A 13,568-nucleotide genomic window follows, 5' to 3' on the forward strand; every position below is an offset into this window, starting at 1 on the left:
TTTTCTCAGCTCCCACTTTCTTCCCCTTGCAGGCTTCCCCTCCTTCAGACTTTTGAAGCCTCAGCACTTCGAGTGGCTGTGCCTCTAAAACAAAACGAAGACACTGCACTGGATCCCCACCGACTGCGGCATGAAGTTCCAGCTCCTCAGCCCGGCCTCCAGAGGCCCCTGCCCCAGGCCCCGCATCTCCCTGCAGACCTCGGCTCCAGTCACCCCACGTCATCGCCACCCGGGGTCCGCTTCTCCAGGCTCCCCCAGACCCTGGAAGGCCCTTCCCAGCACTGGGGCCCCTGCTCCAATCTGCCCATCTGTCCAGACCCAGAGCACGCAGGAGCCACGGGGCCTCCTTTGCTAAAGCCCTTCCGTTAATAAATTCCAAGACAGAGGTGAGAAATCAAGACCCACAGATGGAGCTGGGCACCCGCACAATCGGCATGAAGACTTTCATCCTCCTAGCAGAGAAGATTCTTGAGAGCTGGGAGCTCTTTTAGAGTCTTCCTTGCACATTCACCTTAGGAAAATCTAACCTAAAGGGCAGAAACGTTTACCACTTAAAACAGTGCCAGTTACTCTAGCCGACAGGCTGGTGTGCTCCAGAGTGGACGTGAGCGGGGTGGGGGCAGGGAGAGGTGGCTCCCCCAACTCAGTTCCCACAAACGCCCCTCTGGGCGTGAGCACCTCACCACCCCAGGTGTGACCCAACACTCACCATAAACCCAAACCAACTGACTTCCTCCCCACGGGGCTCACTGCTGGAAACACCAGTCCGATCTAGTCCTGAAGGAAAGCTTGCCTCATCAGGCAGAGAGATGCCACAGGATTACATTTCATGGGCAATTAAAGAGATTTTCAAGGGCGGCTTTGATTATATGCGTTTTTCACCCTCCACCGGAGCTTCAGAATCCCAGCCCCGCATTAGCTGCGGCTCTTCTGCGTGCCCCGCTCCGTGGCCGAAGCCAGAAGGCGCCTGATGACAGCTGACAGAGGGCACACGTGTCCCGCTTCCCTGCACCATATAAGGCATTATTCCAGGGGACCCGCACCCTGGTGACTCCAACCCATTAGCGATGAAAAAAATACACGGATGACACCCTGAACTATCTCCGCATGTGAACAACGACAGTTCAACGGCTGAAGAACGGGCAGCACGAGGCAGTTCTGTACTTAACGTCCACAGCCATGAAACGACCTAGGATTAAACCCCCACACACAAAACATCAGGGTGACATTTTAATAGCTGACTGCCCTCAGCCATAAAGTTTTAAGATCTCTGGCAACTCGTTCCGAGGAAAACTAACCAGGAAAAGATGAAGGACAACTTAAAATGTACTTCGAAATCAAACTGAATGCAGCTATATTGTCTGTTACAAATCACCCACTGTTCCCAAGAAAGAGCTAAGAGAGGGCAGTGCAGACACTCTTAATGATCACGTGTCTCATATTCAGCTACTTCTTCTCAAGTTAGTTTTCAAAGTCACCAACTGACTCAGTTCAACGCAGGGTCAGGAACAACTGACTCAGATGTGTGGTCTGACCTGTCATCTTCAGATGAAACGGCAGTTATCAAAATCTTCAGAAGAAAAGGTCACACAGGTTTTCATGGATTGAAGTCGTATTTGTCAAAGTGGCAGAGGGCTTGGAGGAACATTACCACACCATGCTTTGGCAATAACTAATAATACAGTTCACGGGGTTCTAAAAGACGCTTGCTCCTTGGAAGAAAAGCTATGACCAACCTAGACAGCATATTCAAAAGCAGAGACATTACTTTGCCAACAAAGGTCCTCAAGGCTATGGTTTTTCCAGTGGTCAAGTATGGATGTGAGAGTTGGACTATAAAGAAAGCTGAGCACTGAAGAATTGATGCTTTTGAACTGTGGTGTTGGAGAAGACTCTTGAGAGTCCCTTGGACTGCAAGGAGATCCAACCAGTCCATCCCAAAGGAGATCAGTCCTGAATATTCATTGGAAGGATTGATGTTGCAGCTGAAACCCCAATACTTTGGCCACTTGGTGTGAATAGCCGTCTGACTGGAACAGACTCTGATGTGGGGGAAGAGTTAAGGCAAGAGGAGAAGGGGATGACAGAGGATGAGATGGTTGGATGGCATCACTGACTCAATGGACATGAGTTTGGGTAAATTCCAGGAGTTGGTGATGGACAGGGAGGCCTGGCGTGCTGCAGTCCATGGGGTCACAAAGAGTCAGACACGACTGAGCGACTGAACTGAACTGAAGAATACAATTAGGCTGTCAATGATGCTCTCTAACTGCTCAAACTTCACTAGAAAATATTTCATTATAAGACTTAAATAAACTCTTCCCTCTTCGTACATATTACTATCCAAAAGAAATATTTCCTCCTGAAACATTTCTGTAGTTTTCTTTCTAGCAGGAAGTGACTTCTCCTTTTTCCAAACTCCCATGCATGAGGGGCATCTTATTTTCTCAGTTAAACTGCAGGTACCTGGAAGGCTTCCCTGGTGGCTCAGACAGTAAAGTATCCACCTGCAATGCAGGAGACCTGTGTTTGAGCCCTAGGTTGGGTAGATCCCCTGGAGAAGGGAAAGGATACCCACTCCAGTATTCTTGCCTAGAGAATCCCCATGGACAGAGGAGCCTGATGGGCTACACACCATGGGATTGCAAGGAGTCGGACATGACTAAGCAACTTTCACTTCAACACATTAAGGTTGATATTCCAAGCAGTCATCTCATGATGATTCTTGCCAATGAGCTTGATTTAAGCAGAGGGTAATCTAGAAAGTTTATGCACACTCTTTCAATGAAGTCCACTTGGAAAATATTAATCAGGCATTCACCTGCTCTTTGAGAGCTAATCATTTCATTGACCTGCATCTATAGCCGTCAGGACTTTGGCAGACTTGGCAGAAAAAATACCATTAACTGCCCATATTAAAAATTAACACCGAAAATCTCCTTTGCTTCATTTTTACTACTTAAACTCCTGGCTGGTTTGGAAAATGTGCAGCTGGGTTTTGTTTGTTTGTTTTTCGTGGCATGGGGTCTTTTTCCTCATGATGCAAAAACACGGAGTTTCTGCATTTGCTAGGGCAGAAAATGTCTAGCCTTTAAAACTGTATAATGACCGCTTCCCACCAATACGAAGTGGAAGTAGGGGAAATTCTCTTAGTCATGTTTTCCAGGAGAATGGCAAATTACCATGGCTATCACCGAACCTGGCAAATAACCAAGTTTCTGCACTTCCTTTAAAGGGGGAGGAGCGCTTGCAAAGATCTGGCACCAAGATATCCAAGCAATTCTCTCTGTTTATCTGCTTATTCAGGAGCTGAAGTGTTCATTAAAGTCACCGAGGCAGGTGGTCCAGACACTCCGGATTGGAGTGAACTCACATCCAAGGAGCACACCATCTTCCCTTTCTTGAAAACCCTCCGTGCCTCCTTCTTAATAGCTTGACCCATCTTCTCTTCTGAAAAGCAAGCTCATTAGCTCAGGGCCTGCCCTCAGGAAGGAGAAGAACCCCTTCTGAACGCCCAGCTTTACCACTGGCTGGTAACGAACTGCTCACAAAGAGGGATCATTTATTTCTGATTCCTACAGAGCAGCTTTCTTGCCCATCTCATCTAGTCACACTAAAATTTAGAGTTGGCTCCAGTCTCGCAAATTATTTAGTACAAACCTCACATCATACCAGCTAAAAAATGGGGGCTTAGAAACATCTACTGATATGTCCTGCACTCAATACCTCCTGTGAGGAGCCGAGTGCAGTGCAGAACACAGGTCCTCCGACCAAGAACCCAGGGCTCCTTCTCCCCTTTTCTGGTGCTCAGTACTCTCCCAGGGAGTCAGGAGGTGTTGACAAGTGCCAGGAATGGAGCCAGACAAGGAGGAGTCAGGTCCTCGTGCCCTGGTTACTCTAAGTGTGGTCTATGGACCAAGAGTGTCCTCATCACCTGGGAGCGTGTTAGAGATGGGTCTCAGGCCCCACCCCAGACCTTGTGACTCACACTCTGCATCTGAACAGTATCTGCGGGAGATAGGTCAAAGTTTGAGAAGTGCTGCATAGCAGGGAAGAAAAGAAAAAAAGGCAGACACCTTCACATTAGAATCAAGTTCACTTCTGATCTGCTGACCTCATGGCAAGTCCTGTGCTAGCAGCTGCGGTGGAATTACACGGAGGGGCAGCCCTGTGTCCTGACTGGATGGACTTGTCCCCTCCGCACATCAAGACCAACGTAATGGCCTAAGGATCAGAAACCCCAGAGCCCAGGGAATGCCTTAGGTAACCAGGAAGGCACAAGATAAGCTGCTCTTATTTTGTCTCGCTTCTGAAATTCTGATAGAGAGAAAAGGTAGAGCACTGACATTACCACCTCATCTAAAAATCAAAGATGCCCCCTTCCGCTTTTCTCATGAAGGGGTCAGCCACAGGAATCCAGGGTGCAGGGACGCAGCAGGCGCCTCTCGTCAGGGCTAAGAGCCTGGGGGGGCGCTGGCTGTCTCTGCCTCCTTGATAACCAAGTCCACGCCTGCGCCTCAGCTTCCGCACATGTGACACGCACTTATCTCACTGGTGCCTGAGGACAGCGCCTACTTCCTAGGCTGACTGTGAGGATGCTCGGATGCTACCAAGCCTGGCACACAGTGAGGACTCGGCGAGAGTGACCTGCTGCTACCATGCACGCCCTGTGTGTCGGAGGGCCTTGAAGCCACGAGGGCTCCCAGAACAATCTCATCTTGTGATTGACCAGAGATTGACCCACCACCGTTCAACACGAAGAAAGCAACACGCAAAACGAGCAGACGCCGAGGAACGTCTTGCTCTGCAGAAACCACGGCAGTTCTGGGCAGGAGCAGAGGCGGATGCCCCCTTTCACTTCAAATTCTAACACACACTGACACAGGGCTCCATCAGCTGTGAAAAGCTGAAGAGCTCTGCTGGCCAGGAAAGAGGGCTGGGGCTCTGTCACACAGCCTCTGGTCCCCCAGCTGGCCCTCGTGAGATCACCCGCCAAACGTCTGTTCAGCAGGCAAAGCAAGAGAGAAAGACGGACAGCTGTCCTACTTGCTGTATGAAACACCACACAAAATGCTCCATAAAATACAGCACAAGTTGTCATTCCTCCCTGATGACTGGCCAAAAGACAGATCCGATTTCCTTTGCCAAGCTTTCAATTTTTGCTTTCATGAAAGCAGCAGAAATATAATGTGCTTTGTAGCCCATCTTCATTGTTTTGACTTATTCATTTTAAATTGAAGTATAGTTGATTTACAATGCTGTGTTGGTTTCAAGCGTACACCAACGTTTTACATATATATACATGTATATCTAAATTCTTTGTATATTCTTTTTCCAATTTCTTCCTTTATAAGTTATTATAAAACCTTGAGTAGAGCTCCCTGTGCTATACAATAGGTCCTTGTTGGTTGTCGATTTTATATATGAAAGTTAAAGTGCTAGTCGCTCAGTCGTGGCTGACTCTTTGTGACCCCATGGACTGGAGCCCACCAGGCTCCTCTGTCCATCGAATTCTCCATGAAGTCTGGAGCAGGTTGCCATGCCCGATCAAGGGATCAAACCCAGGCTCCTGCATTGCAGGCAGATTCTTTACTGTTAGAGCGACGCAGGAAGCCACATTTTATATACAGAAGTACGTATGTGTCAGTCCCAAACTCCTAACTTATCCCTCCATGCCCCTCATTGTTTTTTTTAAAAGCATTTAAAATTCACAAAGCTCCTTTTGAAAAACCAATCTCCACCTCTCCTTTTCCTAATTAGACCCAATAAAAACGTAAGAGTAAGCATTACTAGACAAGCCATATTGAAAAACATCATCCAAGCCTTGAAAATCCAAATCAAGACCAAATCAATCAGAGCATTTAATTCAAGTGAATTTTGTATTTCCTCCCAAGGGACTGATAGAATGTACTGACAGAATGTTCAAGTATTTTTAGAGTTTGGAGGAAGACATAAAATTTGCATACAGCCTTTAACCAAAATTAGTGTGTTCTCCAAGCCACGCTTTTCAGATTAAGAGTATTATAGTTTTACTAGCTATTTCTTTTTGGGAGTGCACATCTTCAAGGAGACACTTTTCTAGCTGAGTGTAATCCAGTAAATTAAAAGAAGAAAAGGCTGCAAAGTGAATTCCCTACTTCTGTCGCCTGGTGTGGACAGCTGCGGGACACTATGAAACTCTTCAGTTGTCTGATGTTTGGTCTCAACCCATCAGAGGGCAGAGGCACTGGAAACAGATGTAAACTCCCAACATACATGCGTGGTGCTCAGCCGCTCAGTCGAGTCTGACTCTTTGCGACCCCACGGACTCTAGCCCGCCAGACTCCTCCGTCCATGGGATTCTCCAGGCAAGAGTACTGGAGTGGGTTGCCATGCCCTCCTCCAGGGGATCCTCCTAATCCAGGCACTGAACCTGGGTCTCCTGCACTGCAGGCAGATTCTTTACTGCCTGAGCCCCCAGGGCAGCCACCCAAACACACGCGCCCCCCCGCAGGGGCATTATACCGTAGGCCCCTTCCCCCGCCCCTCCTCCATCCAACACACACCCAAACACCTGGTGATGCTTGAGCACCCGCCCTCAGGGGCCTTACCTGTCGTTCTTCTTGATCAAGATGGCCCTGAAGATGTGCTCAAGGGGCGTCTTCTCCCGCTCGGGGGTCGGCTGCACGAAGGGGTGCAGGGCCGCCAGTGAGAAGCCCTGCTGGTACAGCTCCAGCAGCTGGGCAGGCAGGTCGCGGAGGGAGGCCAGCCTCACGGCTGAGGCCCGCGGGAGCTCAGCTGGGAGAGAGAGAAGGGGAGGCGCATCAGAGACCCACCGACCCGGCCACCACGCCCTGCCCACGACCCGCGCCACTCGGCGCAGCAGAAAACCTCCAGGTCACCTCCCACTCAAGAGCCTGTCCCCTTCTCAACTACTGTCTTCAGGGAAACCTACAAACAACTGGTTAATTTCCAACATCCATAGGCACTGACGACCAGATGGTCTCAATCTAGAGCCTTACTTCTTGGAGGAAAAGCTATGACCAACCTAGACAGCATAATAAAAAGCAGAGACATTTCTTTGCCAACAAAGGTCCATCTAGTCAAAGCTATGGTTTTTCCAGTAGTCACATATGGACGTGAGAGTTGGACTACAAAGAAAGCTGAGCGCCGAAGAATTGACGCTTTTGAACTGTGGTGTTGGAGAAGACTCTTGAGAGTCCCTTGGACTGCAAGGAAATCCAACCAGTCCATCCTAAAGGAGATCAGTCCTGAATATTCATTGGAAGGACTGATGCTGAAGCTGATACTCCAATACTTTGGCCACCTGATGCGAAGAGCTGACTTACTGGGAAAGATTGAGGGCAGGAGGAGAAGGGGACGACAGAGGATGAGATGGCTGGATGGCATCACCGACTCAACGGACATGAGTGTGAGTAAACTCCAGGATGGACTTGGTGATGGACAGGGAGGCCTGGCATGCTGCAGTCCACGGGGTCGCAAAGAGTCAGACACGACTGAGAGGCTGAACTGAACTGAACTGAACTGAACTGAATCTAGGGCCAAACTTCCCAGAGATCACACTGGAAAAATCACTTCCACCCCCTCAAAAGATAAGAGGGAAGGAAAAGAAGGAGGAGGAGGATCAGGAGACGATGACAGCTGCACACAAATCTAAACTGCTGTGCAGCAAAAAGCAGCAGCAAAACAAAGTCCAAGACAAACTGGACCAACACTGATAAGCCACTTAGGACAAAGGGGTTATTTCCTTAGTTTGCAAAACAAACAATAAAAAAAAAGAAAGAAAAGAAAAATGGGCAAAATAGATGAACAGGTAACTGTCTAAAAAGCATAAAAAGGTAATCACTATTTGAAAGGACATTCAAATTAACTCAATTAGAGTTCTGTATATCACAATAAATAAATGTTTTTCGCCTACTGAATGATTTTAAAATCTTTTGGAGAAGGGCAGACAACATTCACAAGTTAACAGATTCGAGTGAAAAGTGTACATTCCTGCCCCATCCCCCATGTCTTAGTCTTTTTCCCTATAGGCAATCAATACTATCCATTTCTTTGTACACATGTTAACAATTGCTAAATTTGTACACAAGTAAATAAGTTTACATTTCTCATTTTTTTACACAAATGGTAGAATAATGTTTATAACCCAATTTTATATCCATTTTTATCAACTGTGCTCAGTCACTCAGTCGTGTCTGACTCTTTGTGACCCCAAGGGCTGTAACCCACCAGGCTCCTCTATCCATGGGATTCTCCAGGCAAGACCACTGGAGTGGGTTGCCACGCCCTCCTCCAGGGGATCTTCCCCACCCAGGGAGCAGACCCTCGTCTCCTGTGTCTCCTGCTTCGGCAGGTGGATCCCTGACCACTGGTGCCACCTGGGAGGCCCATTTCTTTTCCCCACGCCCTGGCTACTGTCACAGTGAAAAGATGATTCCTAGGAGGTGGTAATTCATAGTTCTCTTGTTATGTAATTTGTACTTTTTTCATACTAAACATTTCACGTTTAAATGCTATTTATGTTGTCTTTTCTGTTAATTCATAATTTTTGCCTAGTTGTCAACTGGGTTATTGATCTGTTGGTTTGTAATTCTTAATATATTAGGAAATCCAGTTCTTATTTGTGATAATACAAATACCTCTCAATTCGTTTGTCTTTTGACTTTGCATAACATGAGTTTTGCCATGAAAAATGTTTTTTAAATGAAGTTGAATTTGTCAATCTTGCCTTCAGTAACTTCTAAGTCTAAATCATAGAACAAACCCGTATTAGATCTATGGATCTACCGATCTAATCTAACGGATCATAGGTATAAACTTAAATATACTTAGGAATATAATACATGATAAAGACCACATCTCAAATCCGTGAGAAAAAGTGGATAAACTGGGGGTGGATGGGAAGTGTTGAATTCATATTTCATAAATTCCCAATGGAACCAAGATTCACGTGTAAAAAATGAAATATTGCTACAGGAATTCAGCAGAGAATTGTTTTATAACACGGGTTTGTTCTATGATCTAAACTTAGAAGCTACTGAAGGCAAGATTGACAGATTCAACTTCATTAAAAAAAAATTCTTCATGGCAAAACTCATGTTATGCATATAAATATTATACAGGTTTTAAAATGTTTATATTATGTTTTAAAATCTGGTCATGCTATTTTCTGAATCTTCCTATCTTCTGAATCTTTCTGTTTATTTGTTTTTCCAAGTGGTCTTTAAAATAAGTTCATTAAATTACCCCTCAAAAAAATCTTGTTGCTATTTTTATCAGATCATGTTCACATTATAGCTGAGAATGGATTTTCTTCTTTTTACTCATTTTTAATTGAAATATAGTTAATTTACAATATTGTGTTAGTTTCAGGTGTACAGAAAAGTGATTCGGTTATACATATCTCAATATAGCTATTCTTTTTCAAATTCTGTTTCATTATAGGTTATTACAAGATCCTGAATATGGTTCCCTGTACTGCACAGTAGGTCCCCGTTGATAGTAGTTTGATATATTAATCTCAAATTCCTAACTTATCACTCTCCCCTCAGACTATCTGATTTTCTTTTTAATCCATAGGAATTGGAAATTGAAGCCAAACAATACTTTAGAGAAACTTAAGAATGTCAACACCTCGAGGATGGATATTTTAATCATGCCACAAGTTTCCACCCAAGAACATGGCATGACTTTCATTTATTCAAGACTTTTTGGGGTCCCTCAGATGCATATTATAATTTTTTTCACATAGCTACTGCACACTTATGAAGTCTCTTCCTAGTTATTTTATATTTTATTGCTATTTGAATAGATTCTTTTCTCCTTTTACTTCTATGATACTCATCGTGGGCAAGAACGTTGGGGCAACAGTCTCGCTCGTCGTGGCTGACAGGGGAGAACCTCTGCGGAGGGTCGTGTGGTGTTTGCCTTCAGTCTTAAAAGTGCATTCACCCTGCATCCAACAGCCTCACCACTGGGTATTATGCCTACACTGGACACACAGATGTGTCTCAGGATACATGGGCAAAGGTGCTCACCACGGGATTACTGCCAACACCAAGAGGCGAAGGGCTCCTCACTGTAGGGCAAGCTCAACACTGGGACAGCCCAGTGATGAATCCTATGAACCGTTAAGAGGATTACACACTAATGAAAACGTGTCCGAGACCCACGACTAAGTTAAGAGTCAGGGGGTCTAGCAGTACTCATCACAGGATACTAACATATAAAGAAAATGGAAGAAGAGAGAGACATGAGTGAAATTCTCTTTTCTGGAAGAAATCACAAAAACATCGATATTGGAGAGACTGGAGAAGGGAGCGGAGGGTGGAAAGGTAGATTTTACTTTATTATGTACTTTCAACACTATTACCGTCAACAGTAATCGTTTGGGTGGAGCTTAGGAGACATTTTAATTTTCTTCTTTATAAATAAAAATATTATTTAAAAATTTTATGTATTTAAAAAAATAATGTGTTACTTTAAAAACAAGCTAAAGATGCAATCTAAGGGTACTTAAGAATGTACTTAAAGTCAGACACTATAACTCTCATTCCACACATCACACACAAAATTTATACGAAAAGAAAATCTATAGCAGTGTTTTATTCTAAAGCAAATGACCAGCATCCTGGAGAAATTGCCATGATAACACTGACAAAGATAAGGCTGATGGAGAAAGCTGGAAAGCATGCAATGTTTCCCTTTAAGAGTAGTTCTAAATAAGGTGTTAGATTTATTAAAAAAACAGAACAAAACAAAACTTGAAGGTAAGTCTGGAAAGAGCGTACTCCCAGGCACAGAAACCCAGCAGGCCAGGGGTGCTGCTGCCCTGGACCCTGGCTTCGGAGCAGGGTTCCTCTACGCCTGCCCCTCTGGGCAGCAGCAGAGTCACTACAAACGGAGACTCTCGGGCACCACCCCAGACCTACTGCATCAGAACTGGAGCCATATACATCTTCCCTGGTGGCTCAGACGGTGAGGAATCCTCCTGCAATGCAGGAGGCCTGGCTTCCATCCCTGGGTTGGGAAGATCTCCTGGAGAAGGGGATGGCTACCCACTCCAGTATTTTTGCTTGGAAAATTCATGGACACAGGATCCTGGTGGGCTACAGTCCATGGGGTTGCAAAGAGTTGGATACGACTGAGTCCCTAACTCAGTGACTCAGGGGTTGCAAAGAGCTGGGCTCACTGAGTGACTAACACTTTCACTTTTTTTCCCGTGTATTCACAACCCCTCCAGGAGATTAAAGCCTAAGTCCAATACTTTGCCCACCTGATGCGAAGAGTTGACTCACTGGAAAAGACACTGACGCTGGGAAAGACTGAAGGCAAAAGGAGAAGGGGGCAGCAGAGGATGAGATGGTTGGAAGGCATCACCGACTCAGCGGACGTGAATTTGAGCAAACTCCAGGAGATAGTGCAGGACAGAGGAGCCTGGTGTGCTGCAGTCCATGGGGTTGCAAAGAGTCAGACACGACTCAGTTACTGAACAACAGGAGTAATTTTCTAGATAGTTTCCTTTGGTGTTCCTCCACTGGGCAGGGGACCTTTGGATCTAAGGGCACACACCCACCTTGACCCACGCTCCAACCCCGCACAGCCGAGACCCTGGCGGTCCCTGCCCTGGAAGCCCCAGGCCCACCGTGGGCCCTGCACAGACCCCCTCCCCAATCCCCGGGCACCCCAGGCACAGGGCAGCATAGAAACTAGCAGAGAGCAGGTGAGGAGACACTGCTGCAGGTGCAAAATTCAAGGGGCACCAAAACGCAGCAACCAGGACAAATCAATGTTGAATGCAATATGCTAAAAGTGAAAATGAATACCCGAAGCCCACAATGAATGCACTATCAGAAATGTTAATAAAGATAGGATCAGTGTTATCGATTTTCCTTTTGCCTCAAGCTCCAGTACAGCTCGACACGGTACTGCTCCGGATCTCCTCTTTTTAAAACATGTTGCCTCGCTTGCCTCACCCGAGTGCCAGCCCAGTCCAGCATCTCTTGCACTCTTGTCTGGGGCCCTGCAAACAACGGGAGTGGGCCTGTGTAAAGGGAACCAGGGGCGGGTTTCCCCCACTGTCAGATGACGAAGCAACTGAAGTGTGTGTGTGGCACAGACACTGGGCGTTTCATTTTAAAAACCTGAATGGACTTTTGGCAGGAGTAAGCCTTCCTGGAGGGCAGCACCTTGGAAGAAGTCATGTTGGACTCTCTGTGACCCCATGCACAGTAGCCCGCCAGGCTCCTCCGTCCATGGGATCCTCCAGGCAAGAACACTGGAGTGGGTTGCCATTCCCTCCTCCAAAGGGATCTTCCCAACCCAGGAATCGAACCAGGGTCTCCTACATTGCAGGCAGATTCTTTACCTTCTGAGCCACCTTTCTGGAGGGTAATTTTATAATATCCATCAAACCTAAAAATACCATACAGCATGGAGACCACCCTCCTCTTTGATGAAACTGTACATAAAGAGCATCTGTGAGTCATCAAAGATGAGACTTTCAAGTAAGTCTCTACAGGTTGGTATTTGATAAATGTTTCAAGTATCTTAGACTCTTTCTGCAATGATAAAATAAGCCTGTACCAAAATTTTGATCATTTGTATGCGTTTCCTCTTACACATCATCCTATAATTAAAACAATAAAATAAAAGCAGTCAATGCATTTTTTTTTTTAGTCAATGCATTTAGAAGCCTTGGGATTCTAGGATCAGCTACGCTCCTGACTGGCCTCAACCCCAGACATGTGAATGGTCAGTTTCTGCACATAAAATGGAGATTACTTCCATCACAGAGTTGATGTAGGAATCACACGGGATGACGCATGTGTAATCGATGAGGCTCCAAATGGCCAAGCCTGGTGGCGCGGGGAGTGGTGGACCGAGAGCCGGGGCCCGGCTGGCCGCAGACGCTGAGGACCGAGAGCTGGGGCCTGGGCCCGGCTGGCCGCAGACGCTGAGGACCGAGAGCCGGGGCCCGGCTGGCCGCAGACGCTGAGGACCGAGAGCCGGGGCCCGGCTGGCCGCAGACGCTGAGGACCGAGAGCTGGGGCCTGGGCCTGGCTGGCCGCAGACGCTGAGGACCGAGAGCTGGGGCCCGGCTGGCCTCAGACGCTGAGGACCGAGAGCCGGGGCCCGGCTGGCTGCAGACGCTGAGGACGGATCAGCCCTGAACCTCCCCAACCCCCCGCACCCCTTCACCTCCACCCCGCCAGTCAGGGCACTAAAAATATTAGTCAATCAACCACGTTACGGCTAAATGCTTCCTGAATAAAACATAACATCTTTAAAATTTTTATCTCCAAATCTAAAGATGCATTTCCTGTCAAAACTCAAGGGATTTTATGGCTTTAATTTTTGGTATGTGTGCTGTCAAAGTAAGTTGATCTTCATGGTTAAAAAAACAAATAAAAATGAATCTCAACCATCTTATGGCAGTTAAAAAAAAAAGGCCCCTATTGTAAATATGATTAAAGGCCTTAATTCCATGTTTCTTTTTGAACCTTAACCTTAAAAAAAAAAAAAAAGCCCTGTTCTTGTAAAGTGACCAATTCCCCAATATTATT

General features: G+C 46.4%; 1 protein-coding gene across 3 annotated transcripts in view; it reads right to left on the minus strand.

Moving 5' to 3' along the window:
• The window catches only part of RFTN1 (raftlin, lipid raft linker 1), a 226,578-nt gene that overhangs the window by 130,642 nt on the left and 82,368 nt on the right, over window positions 1-13,568 (minus strand). For all 3 annotated transcript variants that reach the window (XM_070797183.1, XM_070797186.1, XM_070797181.1), the window contains exon 3: window positions 6,591-6,777. In XM_070797183.1, the coding sequence (XP_070653284.1) occupies window positions 6,591-6,777 (187 nt within the window). The remainder of the gene's footprint in view (window positions 1-6,590; window positions 6,778-13,568) is intronic.

This window comes from Bos indicus, chromosome 1 (assembly GCF_029378745.1).
Source record: "Bos indicus isolate NIAB-ARS_2022 breed Sahiwal x Tharparkar chromosome 1, NIAB-ARS_B.indTharparkar_mat_pri_1.0, whole genome shotgun sequence".
In the NCBI taxonomy this organism is placed as follows: Eukaryota; Metazoa; Chordata; class Mammalia; order Artiodactyla; family Bovidae; genus Bos; species Bos indicus.